The sequence below is a fragment of the Siphateles boraxobius genome, unplaced genomic scaffold (genome assembly GCF_051911475.1).
Source record: "Siphateles boraxobius isolate OS27281-9 unplaced genomic scaffold, OSU_SipBor_1 8, whole genome shotgun sequence".
In the NCBI taxonomy this organism is placed as follows: Eukaryota; Metazoa; Chordata; class Actinopteri; order Cypriniformes; family Leuciscidae; genus Siphateles; species Siphateles boraxobius.
In genome coordinates, this window is record NW_027509208.1 from 4,845,001 (window position 1) to 4,865,561 (window position 20,561).

The following is a 20,561-nucleotide window of genomic DNA, read 5'->3' on the forward strand; positions in this document are numbered from 1 at the left end:
AAACACACCTAAAATAATCTCAAGAAGTAGCCTGTGCTATGTTTAAGAATGAGTAACAGGATAAAGTCAATGAACAGCAAGTGTACAGAGTAAAGAGATAACACACAAAGCCTTAAAATAGATAACCAATAGCAAGATTACTGACATGCCAGACGTGTAGGCTTACAGACAGTGAAAATTAACCACACTCAGGAAAGGCAATATAATTTAATTGCAAGCAGTCATATACAAACACGTTTTCTGAATAAAACAAAACACCAAAACTGTAAACAATGACCTGAGGTCATCAAGGTCATGACCTCCACAACAACTCCCTCGATAACACCCACAACAGACATCACTCACATCGGAACGCAGGTTTGCAAGCACCAAGATGCTTTGTCAAATTTCTTTCTTAAAAGAATTGAAGACAAAATGCAGGTGTCAAACATATCATGAAGGCATCAATCTGAACAAAATGAACATGGTTGTTGAAATATAGGAGAGGGATCAAAAGAGAGCATGACTTTTCCATTGCAAAAAGAATTAAACTCTAGAAACCTGGTGGGCAGACAAAAGCCTCTTGTTCAGCAACTGCTCCCTACAGCAAACGGATTAAGCTTTGAGAACTCAAGATGGAGTTCAGCCAAACCGTCACAACTTCTCATGTTTAAAGTAGACCTTGAACAGCATTGAGATGCAGTCTTCATTCATTTTAAATGACAGATTTGAAAATTACGCATGAAACAGTTGTGATGTGAATTCATTCTAAGCTCATATTTTAAAGATTTATTTTATTCCATTAAAAAGGCAATATAGCAGAACAGAACTGATCTCTCCATTGTAATAAAGAGATAAATTGGATGATAATGCCTCTAAGGCAAGAGCAGTCAGGTTTCTCAATAATGTCCCTTGAGACTTTCACACCTATTAACCTTTGAAATAAGAGATGTAACTACTCTTTTCTCTCTATTCCCTTTCCTTCTAGTCATGGATGTTATTGCCGATTTGGGTGGGCAGCCCGTATGGACTGAAGGGTCCTGACCCCAAAGATTAAGTGTGTCTGTACCGTATTAAATCTTTACTGGCTACATTCATTCATACTGCGTTTAGGATTGACAGATCTATTATTTAAATCTTATCACAAATGACACAACAATGTTTGCATGCTTAATTTGTACTTGCACAGATTTTCATATTGTTACAAAATGTTTCTATTCCGAATAAATGCTCTTCTTTTGAACTTTCTATTCATTAAAGTGTCCTGGAAAAAAAATCCAAAATCCGATCACAATTCCAAAAATCCAATTTTCACAAAAATATTAAACAGCTGTATTCAAGATTAATACTGATAAGAAATGTTTCTTGAGCAGCAAATCAGCATATTATAGCATATTAAAGGAATAGTTCACCCAAAAATAAAATTAGCCCATGATTTACCATCCTAGGTGTATATGACATTCTTCTTTCAGACGAATACAATCGGAGTTATATTAAAAATAGTCCTGGCTCTTTCAAGCTAGATAATGGGAGTGAATGGGTGTATGACTTTGGAAGTCCATCAAAGCACAAGTTACGGCCGTCTGCCGGAAGGTAGTTATTTTAGTCGATAAAGTTTTAAATATGGATATTTTTCTTACACGAACCCATCGCTTCACGAACCCATCGCTTCACTTCAGAAGGCCTTTATTAACCCCCCTGGGCCGTGGTGCTCTTAAATCATGAATAGATGCGCTTTGATGGACTTCCAAAGACAGACAGCCATTCACTACCATTATAAAGCTTGGAAGAGCCAGGACAATTTTTAATATAACTCCCGATTGTATTCATCTGAAAGAAGAATGTCATAAAAACCTAGGATGGCTTCAGGGTGAGTAAATCACCCAAAAAATGACCTTTAAGCTCTGCCATCACAGGAAGAAATCACATTTTTAAAATGCATTTAATAATAAAACATATTATTTACGTTTAAATAATAAAAAACAATTATTTTAAATTGTAATAATATTTCACAATTTTACTGTATTGTTTTGAATCTGATAAATGTAGCTTCTTTCAAAAACTTCAAAAAATCTCACAATCTCAAACTTTTGCCTGGTAGTGTATAATATGGAAATACATTTCTTCAATAAATTCATTGGGAGTATTGAATTTTAAAGAACTTTCTGTAAGATAAGATAAGGACGGAGAATGAGTACAAATTAAACAAAACAGGCAAAATATTTTCATAATTTTCCATTGGAATAGATGTTGTCTATTTGGATAGTTCCCCCAAAAATGAAAATTCTGTCATCATTTACTCACCCTCAAGTTGTCCCAAATATGTGTGAGTTTCCTCTGTTGAACAAAAGAAGAATGTCGGAAACCAAACAGCTTATGGACCACACTGACTTCCTTTTTTTTCCATACTATGGAAGTCAATGGGGTCCATCAACTGTTTGGTGAACCATATTCTTCTAAATATCTTCTTTTGTGTTCAGCAGAAGAAATACATTTATATAAGTTTGGAACAACTTGATGGAGAGTAAAAAACCTTTTGAAACCTTTTGAAAACCTATAACTTTAAATAACAGATTTAAAAATATCTGGACTTGTTATAAAGACAGTGTTGGTGGTCTTCTCTCACCCCTGAGACGCACATCCCATCATAAAAATTTGATTAAAAAAAACAGCTATCATAATTCCGATATAAATGGGTAGAGTTACAGTCCCTACTGGCCACTAAAAAAAGAATGAGACGGCAGAGAGTCATAATGTGACTCCTCTGAGGACAGTGATTCTTCTAATGCCCACATTTTATTATTCCCTTAAAAGTTAGACCTGGTTACTAGTTTCTGGGATTGGCATGGCAATACATCAGACTGCAGAGAGTGAAACTGGTAGTCTACGGATGTGTGTGTTCGTTACCTGTGAGGACCTGCGGGGTGGCTGAGTGGGGGATAGTAGCAGCGTCCTGGGGGATTGAGCTCATGTCTGGCTCTGGGGTGCTGCTGGGAGGAGAGATAGCCAGGGGCGTCATCAATCGAGACTTCAGCTGAAAAAAAAAATACATATTAGAAATTATTATTAATTATATAATTGATGAATAAATATATATTATTATAGATATTTCTAAAATATATATTTATGCTATGTCATTTTTATATTGTGTTTTATTACAACTACAAATACAATAAAGTAAACTAACAATTACAATAACAAACAATTGCAATAACTATATCTGATATACACTGATGAGCCAAAACATTATGATCAGTCACAAGTGAATATCGTAGATCATCTCCAAACAGGTCCACTTATTAATGTCTGGGTAGATTAGATGGCAAGCAAACAATCAGTTCTCATAATCGATGTGTTGGATCGGATGCAGGAGAAATGGGCAGGAATAAAGATCTAAGTAACATTTTTACGAGGGCCAAATTATTTTTAATGTACTTTACTGCATCCTAGCTCAAAATTAATGCTTTACTGTCAAGTGCACTTTTTTGTGACAAAAATGCAATATTAAAAGGTGCCATAGCTGATTATCTGCAGAAACATGTTTTGTTATGCTGGTAGAAAGTCTTCTCATATCCTGACAGCGATCACTCTGTTAAGCGGTCTAAATGTATTTTTATAAATATATGTCGTCTGTGGAAGCCGTAGGATCATAAAATGTTCGTCCAATCGTTGCGTTCGGTCCGAAAGATCCTATAGCATCTGTTCCCTGTCGGTCAATGTGTGTTTGCATACCACTGCGCAGGCTGTTCACGCAGAGATAATCTTAATTTGACTTAATCTGCGCGTTCACGTACGCTGTGCAGACAGAGCGAGAATGGCAGACAAGCAGAAACCACAACCTAAATTTCCTTCTGAACCGACAACAAGTGGCACTGGTAAAGGATCTACGATCCATCTATCTTAATCCGAGCCAAACAGACTCTCATTCTGGAAACCCTGTCATGCAAGAAATATTATTACACACTGACAAGTTTTGCTAGCTAAATGAAAAGAAAACGTGCTGCATCTAATTCTGTTTTTAAGAATTTGTTTACGTCTGATATTGTAGTGTTACTAACTGTACTATAAAGTTTTGTGAATGACACGTGATATTGGTATGGCAGTAACGTTGTCTCCGGTCTTCTTGGCTGTGCGTGCGCGTTCATGATTTCAGGAGGCGTGGCTTTGGACGGTGATTTGCAGGGAGGATGGGACGTACGCTTTTAGTGCTATCAGGCTAAAGTTAGCATTTTCCCAGATGTCCTACAGCACCTTTAAGTTGAATTAAATCTATAATATCTATTATTATTTGTTTCTGTACTGTTTTATTTTATTCATTCAGCAAAACATTCACGGGGGAACCAGATGGGCTGGATTTGTCCAGGGCCGAATTTTAGCCCCAGTCCAGACCTGCCACAGGACAACTTCAGGGGTCTTTCAAAGTCCATGCCTCGGCGGGTCGGCGCTGTTTTGGCAGCACGCAGAAGACCAACAGCATAGGCAGGTGGTCATAATGTTTTGGCTCATCAGCGTACATCCGGTAGAAAATGTCTTTTTTATTTAAAAGTTTTGCAAGGATGTTTACTGCAAATCTCCTAACATGCACACACATTGTGGTAGTGTGTAGCTCTTTAAATCAGCAGCAGAGACATTATGAGGCCTGTGCTCAGGCACACGGCTAAAAATAACTCAGCAGCAGCAGACTGCAGATACATCAGTCAAAGAACAACCACCTTGTCCCCTCCTTCTCTCACAGTCAACATCAGATGGGCCTACCTATATACAAACACACACAAGACATTACTCTGCTCCTCTAGCTAAATAATGATACAATAAGTGTCACACACGCACCAGTATGTATTTAAATGCACCACTTGATGACATTTATGCAATTGGCAGACACTTTTGAACTATGGAAAGGCCTTATCTTTGTGGCCTACAAATACACTGATATTTACTGACCTTAAAGCCAGGCTTCCTTCCTCTTTTCTTAGGCACTTTAATGGGTGGGAGGGATTCTGGATAGCGACTCTGATACTCCGGGTGCCTCTTCAGGGGTGGACGACCCCTCTTGCGACCTGGAACTTTTCCACTTGGGGGCGGGAGGAATGAAGGGCTAATGGCCCCAGGTGATTGCATCTCTCCACCGCCTGACTGAACTGATGCAGCAGCAGGAATACTCATCAGACCTGAGAGAACACCACAATGTCAATGTCAGAATGTTAAACTGCATTTACAGTGATATTTAATCATTTTTAATACTGTATGCTGAATATTTTTCTTGATTGAATGTAAAAATACTGATATGTGTACTGTTTCAACTGCATAATGTGATGGAGATTTTCCTTTTAAAAAATACTTTAAATTGTATAAGGAGTACACAGGTCTACTATGTGAACTTTCTGGTTTGGGTTTCATTGGATAATTCAAAGTAATAAACAGCAAAAAAGACACAAACCACAACTTTTGCAATTCCCAACCATCAATTAATCTTGTAACTCTCCAACTCACTCACCAACTACAACAAGCACACACACACACACATATGTGTAGTCAGTAAGAAATTTTGGGCTCCCAGACCTTTTGACCAATGAATTTCCATGACTTTTCATTCGTCAGTCATTCGTGATTACTGGATAATTTTAGTAATCTGAAAGAAAAAAATAAAATAATATAATATAGCAATTTTAGCTGATGAAAATTTTGAAAAAGAATAGACATCAATAAATCAAAAATAGTCAAAGAAAATAAATGGCAGTTTTTTATTTTACTGTCTTGTTCCGCATGTACATACTATATACTTATTATAATAACTGGTTAATAGATAGACTAACCCTGAACCTACCCCTTAACCTAACCTTAAAGGATTAGTTCACTTCAAAATGAAAATTCTGTCATCATTTACTCGCCCTCAAGTTGTTTCAAACCTGTATGAATTTCTTTCTTCTGCTGAACACTAACAATGATATTTTGAAGAATGTCGGTAACAGAACAGTTGACATCAACTGTCTGGTTACCGACATTCTTCAAAATATCTTTTCATGTCTAGAAATCACAATTTTAAGATTCCCTGATATTACAGGTTTTCAATGACCATGAGAACCCTGCAATTTCCATTTAACTTAATCCACAGAAAACAAACATCAAACCAACGAAAACCAAAACCGTTTGTTCGAATTCAAATTACAGTCAATGCTTTAACGCATTCATGTTGAGAAAGAAAAACTAACAACACTAGAAGTTTAACTCAAACACATGACCACGGCCTAAACACTGCAACTTGTAGTTCAACATGCAAAGCTGCTGTTCTTGGAAACATCACTAGTATAAATAAATAATAATTAAAAAAATAAAATTAAAAAACACGTTCTGACCATAATTACACAAAGGAACTTTTATATTCATTGGATAAATAGCGGAAAAACATACTCAAACCATACAGATATGAAATTCTCATCAAACTGGGCTGGAAATATATGAAGAACAAAAGCTGTGAGGTGGCTTACACTGTGCAGAGGGTGGAAGAAACCGACACTGTGCCACATAAAAGCATCTTCACTATCCTCTGCTCTTCCAACTCTCTCTCTCTCTCTCTATCTCTCTCTCTCTCTCAGTCAGTCCCCCTCCCCCAGCCCTCATTCACTCTCATCCCCTCCCCCTCCAGCTGTGGCGCCTGGCCTCAAGATCAGCCCTGACAGACGGCTTCCCCTGCTTTCATCCGTCATTTTTAACTAAGTATTCCCTGGAACTCTGTAGAACCTGGACCTTTTGAGGTGAAATTAATTATTATGATTTAATTATGATTTCCTGGAAAAATAAACTAGTAAGACAAATTTTCTCTCATAACTACAATTAAAATAATGCTAATAATAATAATAAATGAGGTTGATTAATTAGTGTTGATTTTACTTTATTTTATATACATCATGTTACATTATAATCTTCTGTAACTGAATACACAGAACACTACTTTCAAATTCAGTTTTTTTAAAGGGGTGCAGTAAATATGCTTTGCAATGTGTGAAGTGCATTCGCTGTAGTGTGCACAGACAATAGACAGTTTGAAGCTCGGCTGTTAAAGCAGAGATAATAAGAAAGACATGAATCTACATCTGCTTTTCCAGATAAATATTCATAAAACTAAATGAGGAATAGAGAATACAAAAAGTTATTTGCCCTAAGCATCAGGTAACATGTCATGTGACATATTATGGCAAAATATAAAGAAATGGGTCATTTTAATAACTAGTATTTGTCTAAAAGATAAATAGGGATGACCCTGATTCCAAGTTATTTTCCTAGGCACTTTCTAAACATCAGATTATTTCCGCTCACCTGCTCTCTCTCTTTATCTCTCTGTCTCGGTCTCTCGCTCTCTCTCCCCACATGCATCAGCCAGGCCATGCGTAATTACATTAATCTATTTCTCGAGCACTGTGGTTTCCTACAGCTGCATAAATCCATTCTAATTCCGATGAATTTATGAACCGGTTCACAGCAAACCGTTCAGAAAGCAGAGAGAGTGCGCGCCATTAAAAATAGAGCGTCAAAAATAGAGCACCGTTCCTCATGTGCGTGTTCATGTTTACGAGCCGTGTTGCATTGCGCGAGGTCTTCCTTCCTTATCTCCTAATCTCACCGCGAAATCAACGGCACGCAAACGCATGTTTTAATGTATGAACACTCACCGACCACTCAGCTTTGGAGCGGATTCGTTATCAGCAATGTCAAGAATAGCGTATCAAGCGCGCTTCCACAGACAGACCGCCGCTTCTGAAACCCCCGCGCGCTCTCGATACCACCGCGCGCTCCGCAGTCGCTACCTCGTCCCCTATTTGTCGTCATGGCAACTGGGCGCCTAACATCCTCCCTTTGCCATAGTCATATGCTGATGCGGAGCCTGCGGAATAATTTACTCCACAGCAGCGTTTAGAGCCGCCAAGACTCCCAAAACGCAATGCCCACTGCCAAGAGCTAATGGACTGAATTTTGTTAGCTGATTTAAAAAATATATTATTAATGATGTAACCAGCTTACAAAATAAAAATAAATAAATATTACGATTTATTACACACGTACTAATTAATACAATACATAATTAACAAATAACTACATGATTTTAAAGACCTGGCGAGTCAAAAGCAAAACAAAAAAAAGTTTATAGTAGTTAAATATTCGGGGCAATTTTAAACGTGTAAAACTGAATTTGCAGATTCTCACTGTAGGTTTAAATCTACAGGCTAAACTAGAACAAATTGAAAGTATAGAGAGACATTAAAATAACATTTTAAACCCTTCAAAATATATATGCATTGTCACATAATTTGGACAGAAAACTGATTTCAAGGTTTTTTTCTCTATGCTTAAATAATATAAACAATTCTGCAGACATAATCATGACACTTGAGAACATTTTATCATATTTAACAAAGCAATTGGTAAAACTTTTTAAAATATATGAGTGAAATTATATTTTAAATAGGCTACCTTAATCTTTTATTTAAAACTCTCCTGTTCTTATTATAACATTTTGCAGACAATTTTTAATAGCTTAAATAGGGTGACATTATATTATTTACTGACATTGACAGATATGAACTCATGATGCAAAATAATTGTTTGCATTTTAGGGGTAAAAAAACCCAATAAATAAACAAATCTACAGTACCAGTCAAAAGTTTAGAAACATAACAAATTGTTACTAATAATAATGATAATAACTGAGTATCAAATCAGCATATAGAATGGTTTCTGAAGGATCATGTGACATTGAAGACTGGAGTAATGGTTGATGAAAATGCAGCTTTGCATCATAGAAATAAATTATATTCTATACTTAAATTTAAAGAGAAGGCAAACCAGAGGAAAGACTAAATCAACAACACAAACACTGAACCAACAGCAAATAACAGCACTGCCTGAACGCTTCTGAGCTCTCAGTCCTTATGATATAGGTTATTATCATCAGTTTATACTTGCCATAACATCCACTCATCAGTGATGGTGCTAGTCACTTGTCAATAGATAATTGAAAAGGTAGCTTCATTAACCATGCATCTGACCAGACAAACCCAAGCAGATGATTTCACGAGGTGCAGTTGGATAAAGCCCCCCATTCTTGGCCTGATAACTGAAGGAGTTATGATTGGAACTACAGGATAATCTCAACGCTGCTGAATTCTAGCACTGTACAGAGCTGGACGACGCTTCCTCCTTCCCTTCCGACCCCCCTCAGAAGAACGCTGGGAATGTGTAGCACTCCCTAAGTCGGAGGTGGGGAGGGTGGGGGGTCTGGCTCATGTACCACACACACACACACACACACATTATCACATGCTGGCGAGTGTACAGACAGCGTAGTCACGTATCTGCTGACTCGCTCTGTGGGAGAATGTTGTTAAATACACAGGCGAAAGATTGAGCCCTATGTAAGCTGGACAGTGAAATAAGATTCAGGAAAAGTCTTTATATGAAAAGGATAAACCATTGGGCAGTGAGGCAATAAATTACATTTTGGCCCCTTCTATCTCAGAACTTTGCTTCTACAGTAAGTCTACAAGCACTATGAAAGTAAACTTGTTTCCATCACACAAACACACACAGTCAACACACAACTGGGACTTCTTCACACGCTGTCTATCAAACAGACCTGTCCTTGAACTCCCACTTGGATACTTGCATGTGATAAACTGCTTCCGGGTCAACAGAAGGTCAAGCCAATTGTCTTTCAAGTCCCACCACACACACACACACACACACACACCAATAAACTGAACTGGAACAAAAATTATTAAGTTCAACATCCCCATGTTATACTTTTCAGTGAAATGAAAAAGAAATGATTTAAAAAAAATAACTATGATGATAAGAAGATGAATTTAGAAGATTATATGATGTGTCTGTCAAATGCATAAAATGAATAAATAAATAGAAGATAGAACAAACAGTACAAAAAACAACATGTTTTCAATATTCTCTCTCTCTCTCTCTCTATATCTCTCTCTCTCTCTCTATATATATATATATATATGTCTGTGTGTGTGTGTGTGTGTGTGTGTGTGTATGTGTGTTTTACAAGCCCTTTACAACGAAGAGCCGCATGCTTTGAACACAACGAATGGATGAACCTGTGAACACAGAAACAGCAGCACCAGCAAAGTTCAAACTACAATAGATGTACACAAAATCAAATGGGTCATCGGCAAGATCAATAACCTATGTGGGTTACTATGACAACGGCACTTGCCAATGCAACGATAATAGTGAGGAAAGAAAGAAAGAAAGAAAGAAAGAAAGAAAGAAAGAAAGAAAGAAAGAAAGAAAGAAAGAAAGAAAGAAAGAAAGAAAGAAAGAAAGAAAGAAAGAAAGAAAGAAAGAAAGAAAGAAAGAAAGAAAGAAAGAAAGAAAGAAAGAAAGAAAGAAAGAAAGAAAGAAAGAAAGAAAGAAAGAAAGAAAGAAAGAAAGAAAGAAAGAAAGAAAGAAAGAAAGAAAGAAAGAAAGAAAGAAAGAAAGAAAGAAAGAAAGAAAGAAAGAAAGAAAGAAAGAAAGAAAGAAAGAAAGAAAGAAAGAAAGAAAGAAAGAAAGAAAGAAAGAAAGAAAGAAAGAAAGAAAGAAAGAAAGAAAGAAAGAAAGAAAGAAAGAAAGAAAGAAAGAAAGAAAGGTTATTATCTTAGGGACTTGTAAAGAATCTTGCTGGCAGTCAGAGAACTAGCTGCTATCACAGAAATCACATCCACTCCTATGGAGATTGTGAAAACTGTGCTAGAAACCCAGCTAGTCTGACACAAACTATTCAGAAAAACCAAAGCCTCTATACAAATCCCAGCAGTGGTTCAACTAGCTTTGATTTAGGACCCATTTAACACTAGAACCAAATGGTGACTGCCCCAACATAGCATCAAAACTACCGTACGGACCAGGCCCCACGGTTCGGCACGCATGTGATTCGCGGATCAACTGCTAAGTTTAACCATCATAGAGTGAAAGTTAATCGTGCTTTTTCCTGCATATTTAAACATTCAAACAATTTTAAACGCGGAAGAAGAGGCGAAAATTGGGACTCACGCGCTGTTATCGGTTAGCCTCGTACACCCGAAGAGCGCGCACGCAGAGAGAGAGAGAGAGAGAGAGAGAGAGAGAGAGTGTTTCGTGTTTACTTGCGCTTGAACAGACACATACACAAAATTATGTCAAAATACCCAAATAAATAAAGCCGTTTCAGTTGAAAACAGTGTTGTATAAGCCGCCCCTTAAATTTTGTATTAGTATATGCCATATTACAATGTCTCATTGGGCACTCTGTGAAATACATTTAGACAGCCCATTTCACAGCCTGACGCAGAGCTGGGCGCCATTCACCCATCCAGCGGATCACTATATTTAATTTCTAATTATGCCGGGAATACAGAAGCCAATAAATCAAAAGTTAATTAAAGTCATGGATTTATCTTTAGTGGCAACTCAATCATCTCAAACCCATTAACACTGCAGATGAGGGACAACTGTTTGAGTGTGTTCATGTATGTGTCCATGTAAATGGAAGAGAAGGACAGAAAGCTGGACAAAAGCCTGAAGCATGGTACAATAACCTTAGTTTAAAAGGTTTTGGATTTTAATTTTGTAATACTCCATGACAAATGTGGCATGCATGATGTCAGAGAAATATACTAAAAATGTCCAGTAGAGAACCAGAGCATCATTAGAAATAAATGATTTTTATGATCATTATCATCACTATTTTCATATTATTTTATTGACACAATCATTACAGCATTTTATTTATAATGTTCATAAAATGTCAACACATTGCTGCTTTGACTGGAACAAAAGCTCTAAGTGAACCAAACAGAGATCGATCATCGATGTCTGGATTCAGAGTCACATGCCGGAACTGCCTACAGCCATTGACTGGAAATCATACCTAAAACATTCCCACTGATTACACACACATGCACAAAACATGCAGTACAATGTGCACTCACTCACACTCTCTCAGACACCTACTAACTCAAACCAAAATAACAATAGAAAATCAAGCATTGTTTGCCAAGTCCTCCAGCCAACGCCTAGCATAGAGGAGGGGTTTTTGTGAAGAAAGAAAAAAATAATTTACAAACAATGGCAACAAGTTATTTACTTCATTCATGGCAAGTTGCCATAGCAACAGACAAGGGAAACCTCATACTGAAGACCATGTGATCGAAATGTAAAAAAATAACACCAAAAATGTGTGTATGTGATAGACAAGAAATACTGTATTTTACCCCAAAAAAGCAAAAAACATTAGAAAAAGCGGAGGAGCATATGTCTTTCTTCACACAGCGTGAGAACAGGGACTGCAATAATAAAAAATGACACTTTAATCTGCATTAATCTTCTTGGAGTCAAGCAGCGCAGAATCCCAGGGTCCAATCTAATGAACGGAGGATCTTCTCGCTCTTCCAGCCTTTCTGTCTGTCTTATCCTCTCTAATACTGTATTTTTCCCTCATGTGCCCAATTATTCTTCTCTCATTTCTTTGCGGTCCTTTTCACCAGCTGGCGAACCATCTAAATCCCTATTAACGATGGTAAAACCCTGAGTATTTCACAAACAGGTCTCTGTATGCATATGTAGCATTTTCTACAATGAAGAACTGACCTTTTTCATTCATGAACAGAAAGTGAGGAAACAACATCAAGAGGGATCATAACAACTAAAGTAAGCAGAACTCCTAGCTATGCACATAATGTTCTTGTCATTTCAAACAACACCTTCGCAAATTCAGGATCAATGGATTATATATTTTTGTGAATTCTGCCATTAAACTGTAGTTATCATGAATGAATGTCTTACTTTGTGAGCAAGTAGGAGGTGTCCTATCACGTATCCGCTGCCCACTCTGCGCTTCCTCTCCCAGGTCAACCAGTTGCCAAAGGCCCCTCCCCCTGTCGTCACGGCGATCAAGGCGAAGGCGGAGCCTGACGCTCTGCACACCCAGGACGCTTGGTATCCAGGAGACAGTGGAATCCTCCAAATCCCTGCCACGCAGTCTCATTCCCACAGCGACTCGCGCATCGACCAAAACATTACACTGGGAGACACAAACACACATCATTGAGAACATTAGACTAGAGTCCATCAAATCATTCTCAGCGACATCTATACCGTTTCTTTTAAGGTAACAAGTAGCCTAACATCTAAGATGAACAAAATGACCAATAAATGTTAAATAGCTTCCATCGCTCTCTGAGGAGACTATGCCATTGGCATCTCATTCTCACCATCCTTTATAAAATGTATTATATTAACACTGGGAATTTAAAGGTCGTTATTTAGAAATCTTTGAATATTTGGAATCTAAATAATAAATTCTTGTTTTATTTACATATTTTTTCCCCAAAAAAGTAGGCTTTAAAAAACCCAACAAGTGTTTTCTGGATAGACAGCTGTCAGTGGAGGAATCTTGTAAAATGAAAAATCATTTAAAAAAAACCCATTTTGGTAAACGAAAAAATAAGCAGAGCCAAAACTAATGATATCACGACAAGTAATTCTTGACTAAATGTAGAAGTGTTTAATGTGCATTTATACTAGGAATTATAAATGTATACTATATATTAGGGCTGGGGATCGATTCGATTTCCTGGTTTTTGAGAATCGATATCGAATCGACCACATTTTAAGAAACAAACAATGGAAAATCGATTTTTTTATTTATTTTTTACCCAAAATTTTTTGGGTGTGTTATATATTGTTTGAATTTAAATTTTACATTTAAGAAGTACATTTGCGCTTTACTTTTGGTACGAATCTAGTGTTGTGCTTCTTCAGTTTTGATCTGGGAGTAAACAGGCCTCATTAGCTTGGAGGAAAATGCACACAGCAGAAAAAACATTTGCATCAAGTTGATCCAAGAAACTTTTGGGCAACATCAAGCTTCAAGTAACACATTAAAAGGAAAAAACTGCTACGAGTTGGATAGTGGACTGAATAGATGTTAACAATGGCTAGCTAAAAGTCCATATCTGAGGCACTTGGACTTCGGTAACAAATTCACGCAGCTTTTAATACTACAGAACACCAGTTACACACATACAAACACATACAAGTACCTTTTAAAGTGCAAGGGAGGTTTTCATTGAAAGGGTATTGAAGGAGTCATTGTGTTGGAAGTTCCCAGGCATATTTGTCAGTGTAATAATAATAAAAAAAATCAGACCAAGTGCTTTTTTTGGCTAAGGAATATATCTTGGCAGCCATTTCTGACCCACCCACAGGTGGGCACGTTTGTTATTCCACAGAGTGGTGATGCAATACATCTTCAAAGTAAAGATGACCCAGAGTGGTCAGGACATCTCTCGCTCTCACACACACTCACAGGGTTTCCATAATTTATGGGCAGCTTCCATAGACATTTTTTTTTTATACTGTACAAACTGCATATTCTATTCCCTAACCCTAAACCTACCTCTAAACATAACCCTCACAGAAAAAAAGAAAAAAAAAGAAAATCACTTAGTATGATTTATAAGCTGTTTTTCTTATGGGGAGCAAAAAAGTCCCCACAAGGTCAAAAAATTCGGGTATTATCATCTTTGTGGGGACATTTGGTCCTCACAACGTAGTGTTTACCCTACCCTAAATGATGACAGAATTTTAAAGTCACCACCAGAATTTCTTTTTTCTTAAAAAACGAGTTTTTAGTGCTCAGATTCCAGTCCTTATGACCACAAGTAAACCATTTCAATCCCTCTAAGCATCAAAACAAAATGTGCATCATAAAAATCTGATGTTGAATTTAGGTAAAAAAAAAAACTGACCAAAAGAAAAGTGGTCATAATAAAAATGAGATGCAAATTAGCCAACTGTGCCAAACAGTAGAGCTTTTGTTAGGAAAAATTGGACCGGAGGAGAAGATGACTTTTCAGCACACAAGATAAAAAAAGTAAAAGTCCCTTCCTCTCCTTCTTTCTGTCTTTTAATTTCTAATTCAAGCATCCTTTGAGCCATTTCTTTACAGTTTTAAGAGGAAATCTAAGTATGTAAAGCATTCAAATTCATGGCACATCAGGTTTTTTCTGTCAAACTGAACCAACCACTAACCTAGTTTTCATGAATTCATATTTTACTGGTTAGTACCCTTGGTGGCATTTTTGATACATGTATTCACAAAGGGTATTGGGTTAATTTACCCTTTTCCATAGCTAAATCGTAATGTTTTAATCATAATTTCATTTGTCCAGATTTTTCTGCTAAGGGAAAATTTTGATATTTAGAGTCTTGATGGAAAAAAGTAAAATCACTGCTAAATTTGAAAGGCATTCAGGCATGGATTGCAGCCTTTGATAGAGTATTACACTGTATTGTATGTTTGAAGTAGTTGGATGTTTAAATTGTACATAGCAGTGTATGAAGTGCACAGAAAAACAGTCCTACAATTTGTTTAATTTTTTGGCCTCTCCGTTCCTCATTTTAATTTAACAACCAGATCAATGTGATTGGTCTTTGAATATTATGTTAGAGCTAACTCCAGGGAAACACTAGTGTAACAAAGGGTTGTAAACAGTGACCGATGGGTGATGTAAGTGAGTTTACCAGGAGGTTGAAGTAATCACTAAAAATGAACCATTCAGTTTAATGAGAGTAATCAGACCTAGTCATATAACACCCTGCGAGTCAGATTACATTTGATACTTCCTTAGCCTTCAGCACAACAAATCAATGCAAAAGAGAGCTAGGTTTCACTATCACAAAAAAAAAAAAAAATTCAAACCTGAACCCTCATCCCTTTTAGTCATAATGACTAAGTCATAAGGAGTAATCTGGAAGCAGAAGTTTGCATGCTTTGCTCTTAAGGCAGACCGGCAGCTGCCCCTGTAATGTCTGCCCTTCCAGATAATCCTTTTAGTGAGGGCCACACTTGGCCAGTGCTTTATTAGCATTCATCCATATTTTATCATATTTATTCGCATTTGCCCTTGCACTCTGTAGGCTGAAAGAGGCTTAGTCTCCCCTTGAGAAATTACTTTACCAGCAACCGACAGAGTCAGAGACACAGACACATTCAGAATTTAAACATTAAAATTCACTTGTGCCCAGTACAAATACAAAGTGACTCTTGATTCACATCCCCCCCACCCTCCACCCCCACTGTTAAATGTAATCTTGATCAAATATCAAAATTAACATGCATTTTTTCATACTGTAAATTTTCATGTGGTGATGCTTAAGTTCACATACGCCTTTTTAAAGAAATTAATACTTTTCTTCAGCAAGTAGGCCAATGCATTAATTGACTAAAGTGACAATGAAAATCCAAATAAATGCTGTTCTTTTGAACTTTCTATTCATCAGAATAGAATCCTGAAAAAATCTTTTCCCAAAAATATTAAGCAGCACAACTGTTTTCAGCTGTGATAACAATAAGAAATGTTTCTTGAGCAGCAAATCAGCATATTAGAATGATTTCTCAAGGATCATATGACACTGGACTGAAGACTGGAGTGATGGCTGCTGAAAATTCAGCTTAACAGGAATAAATTACATTTTAAAATATTTAAAAAAGAAAACAGTTATTCTAAATTGTAATAATATTTCGCAATATTACTTTTTTTACAGTATTTTTGATCAAACAAATGCAGCCTTGTTGCGCCAGAGACTTCTTTCAAAAACATTAAACCCTCTTACTTTTGAGTGGTTGTGTAATCTCAACATGCATAACATAACAAACAGAGTGCATTCAAAAGCCATTCAAAATTCAAAACTATTTGAATTGCTAAAAATTCTATAGAGTGAGAACTGAAATAACCCTTCCTTCTGACCGTGAGGAGTGCGGAGCTCGGACTATCATTGATACTCTGCTAGGCTGAGCTATCAAAACAAGAAGACTGAATCTCATTCTGGACTACATTCAGTAATATATATTCACTTTCTTTCCGCTTTAATGCATGCGTTTCCAGAATAGGAGACATTTAAATTTCCCAGTTAAAACTAGGAGGTTGAGACATGGGGCAAAAGGCAGGATTTAGAAGAAGGCCACGTATAAAAGAGGTAACGGGGAAAGTAGTGCAATCAGAAACGGGCAGGGTCAATGGTAATAGTGAACTGTGAATAGTGGTAACAATGGTAATAGTGAATTGTGAAATGATGTGGGGAAGGTCTTATAAACACATAAAAATAGGGGAGTTTGTGTGAGGATCATACAGCTGAATCTCAATCGTAATCATCTTAAGAATCACTTCAGAAGATTGTCTCTGTCTATGACAAAACATAAATAAAGAAGATTAGCCACTTTTGGGCCTATTACTCCACAATCAAGTCTTATTTCAGGTCCATTTTCAGACCAGGAACAAGGGTGAATTTTAAAGTACTGTGTATGGTGCTCTACAATACCCTGCTGATATCTCTGATGCCTCAACACAGGGTCAACAGAAAATTATTTATCTATCATGCAGTGGTATTTCCTCACATGAACATACCATAAACTTTAAAAGGGCAGGGCTGTTTTTGCGCGACCCTGAAGTTCTCTGTGACGCCAGCGTGTTTTTCTAACCTTGTAACCAAACACACTTTCACACAGTCCATCTCTAGTGGCTTATTTGGTTCAATAATAAAGAATGTGTATCCACTTATTCACTCTGACACAGTGCCTGAGGGTCTGTTAATACACACACCACTGCATTGTCTATGTGTGTGTGGGTGTCAAGGGGGAAAGCGTACTTCCACAGGAGACATTTCAGACGTGCTTAATCCCTGAAGTTGCTTTTTTTTTAAACATTACTGGGGAGTTAATAATTATCCCAAAATGATGACTGCTATGACTACAAAGTTTCATTACATTAAAGTCCAGCAGAATAAGAAAGTATAGCCCACAAATGGCTCTGACAATACACTAAACCAATTTTTTCTGGCAAAATGTTGTTGACTTGAATGCAATAAAGCAAACCGTATTCAGCTTTCTTATTCACAAATCCCACCAGGCTGAGATGAAGGCCTTTAGTACTTTAGGGAAATTGCCAGCAAAACAAGGGCCAGCACAGGTGGGGCAGATAGGTTATCCCAGCGGAGTAAAACACATAAACAACCCTACCCAGAGGAAACGTTTATTACCCAGAGGTTCCTCTTTCATAAATCAGGAGACTTAGATAACAGAGATCTCCGTAATGTTTCATTAAAGTATCAACTTCGCCTCAGAAGTTTCCTAATTATACAATTAATACATGGCTCAGACAATTTGATGAGAAATCTTTGAGTTCATATCAAAATCTCTGGCTTTTAATTGCAGTGTTTGGTATCTTGCCAGTTCTGAGCACAGTGTGAGACATTGCTGAGATCTCTTCTGAAACTCTTCGGGTGAAACATGTGAGATTGCTGGGGTCATTTTCTCTTCAGATAATCTGAAAAGCAGGAGATTTAAGCATTTTTCTCCATTTAATCTCATTGCTGTAGAGGATAAACCCTCATCTTTGACTTTTCTTTCCTTTGGGTGTAATTAATACTGATCTTCAGATAAAATATAATATGTAATATTTTATATTAGGCTGTATTTCTTAGTATTATTAGAATGAAATAAATAAATTAACTTCGCAGGAGATTCAAAGTTGCAAACATTCAAAGACATCGTTAAAATAATCTGTTTGTATACTGTTTTATAACAACGTCTCGGCGATATCAATACGTGCAATCTTATCTCAAGATACTCTAATAAACAGACAGATATGAACAGTAAGTTATCACAATTATTAAGGTCTATAATTTTGTTAGTTAATCACCAGTCGGATGGCATCGCACGCAGTGACCATTTCGTATTTGCATCGATGAACTTGGCGTCTCGAATGACGCTGACTTCAGCAAAGATCCACTTGGAAAAAGCAGCTAATGCCGAAATGATTTACCTCTGCTTGTCGGCGGCTGCAACACTTGGATTGTCGTTTGTCCGAGTCGTGCAGAAAAACAGTACCCCAACAGCAGCAGCTGGACTGCGGGCTCGATTTTCTTCCCGCGCCGCCGGTGCAGGAGTGACTTCGCGCGAGGACCGCGGCCAGGGCTCCGGGAGCAAAAAAAAATACAAAACAAAAAACAGCCGGTTTCGCTTGCACGCAGACACGGTGCCAACCTGATCCGCACCCCGGGGATCTAATTAAATGGCTAGGCACGGGGGCGTATGGTGAAACGCTTATATATTTCGCCTAGGTATGCAAAACGATGTAGAGTAAAACACCCACACAGGATATCCGACTGTATTCCAAAATCTATTGCATAAATACTGTGTGTGTGTGTGTGTGTGTGTGTGTGTGTGTGTGTGTGTGTGTGTGTGTGTGTGTGTGTGTGTGTGTGTGGATAGAGATAGAAATCTATCTTCGGTTCTTGGGTTTTGGAACAAACCCACTTGAACCCACATAAAGCTTGTTTGTGAAATTCCGTGGAGGATTGTGAGCTATTTTAAACAGTGTTTCCGATCCGGTTATTTTCGCTAATAAAGCAGTGTTAAACGTTTATGAACTTTAGATTTTTTTTAACTGTTGGTTTTATATTGTCAACTGACCCATAAGGAAGAAAATACAGCAGAATCGGTGTAATTTTATTAAAATGTGTTGCATCAACTGTCCTAAAAGCCCACTGCACAAGCTCACTATGAATAAATGTGTCATTTTCGAGTTAAAAAAAATAGCCTAGGCTACAATATAGCTCTTTTTAAATAAGTTCACTGCAAATTTATTTCAAATTACAGTAAACTCAATTTACCAATAGTCGTCTTACAACCCCATGCCCGCATTCAGAACAGCTAATGTAAAATCATTAATAGGCCTACTATATTTAAGAACTTAAATGATTTGGTGTTGAGATAATCTGTTTGTTTTTTTAATAATTTTTATTATTACACAGAATTAAAAAAATGCGTGATGTAGCCTATTGTTGTTTCATGCATTGAGTTGATTAGCCTATTCGTCTTTATTGTTTTGTTTATTTTTTTGTTTTGAAAATGTATTTTCACTGTTGTTTGTGGTCATTTAGCCTACTCGAAGAAGGGGTGAGGGGTCATATTGGATTTGGGTGTTGAATATGTATCACAACCTGTTCGAGAAGCTACTCAAGGTCACGGGACGAAAACTGATGTCAGTTTCGCACTGCAGAAATACACCTAAAGCATAGCAGTCATAGTGATACGTGGTAAAAATGAGGAAAATACGGCACATTTATGAGCATAGCTATACAGAGCCTATATTATCACGGAAATCCGTTTAAATATCTAATGTATGGCGCGAGTATAGTTATTGTCTATCTATTTTAGAGGGAATATTGTCCAAATTCGTTTTTTTTTTTAACAAATAGGCTAATAACATGTTCACGTGTCAGCGCGTGAAGTTTTGACTTTAAGCTGCACACTTGACTAACTTATTGGGTTAATACATTAAATTTCTTATAACGGCAAAAATATTTATAGAAAGGCGAAAAATGTCGATATAAATTATTTAGGAATATACTCTCAGTATTTACGTAAATAAAATGAAAAATTGTGATTGCTACTTTTAACATTCAACAAATAGACATTTAAATTAATTTGTTTCTCGTTTAATTCAAATAATTAAATTCAAAGTCCAAATGGCAAATTTGGACGAGGC

At 37.0% G+C, this 20,561-nt stretch overlaps 1 protein-coding gene across 6 annotated transcripts in view; it reads right to left on the reverse strand.

The window, feature by feature from the left end:
- scml4 (Scm polycomb group protein like 4) overlaps positions 1–19,205 on the reverse strand; it is a 29,626-nt gene extending 10,421 nt beyond the window's left edge. The window contains exons 1-5 of one of the 6 annotated variants that reach the window (XM_077220092.1): positions 18,834–19,205; positions 12,793–13,030; positions 5,539–5,608; positions 4,921–5,147; positions 2,887–3,013 (exon numbers count right to left, since the gene is read on the reverse strand). In XM_077220092.1, the coding sequence (XP_077076207.1) occupies positions 2,887–3,013; positions 4,921–5,147; positions 5,539–5,560 (376 nt within the window). In that variant the 5' untranslated portion in view covers positions 5,561–5,608; positions 12,793–13,030; positions 18,834–19,205. Of the gene's footprint in view, positions 1–2,886; positions 3,014–4,920; positions 5,148–5,473; positions 5,609–7,646; positions 7,783–12,792; positions 13,031–18,833 lie in introns of those variants that run through there. The other 5 variants (XM_077220089.1, XM_077220090.1, XM_077220093.1 and 2 more) reach the window with 5 other exon arrangements.
- Between the last annotated feature and the right edge of the window lie 1,356 nt (positions 19,206–20,561).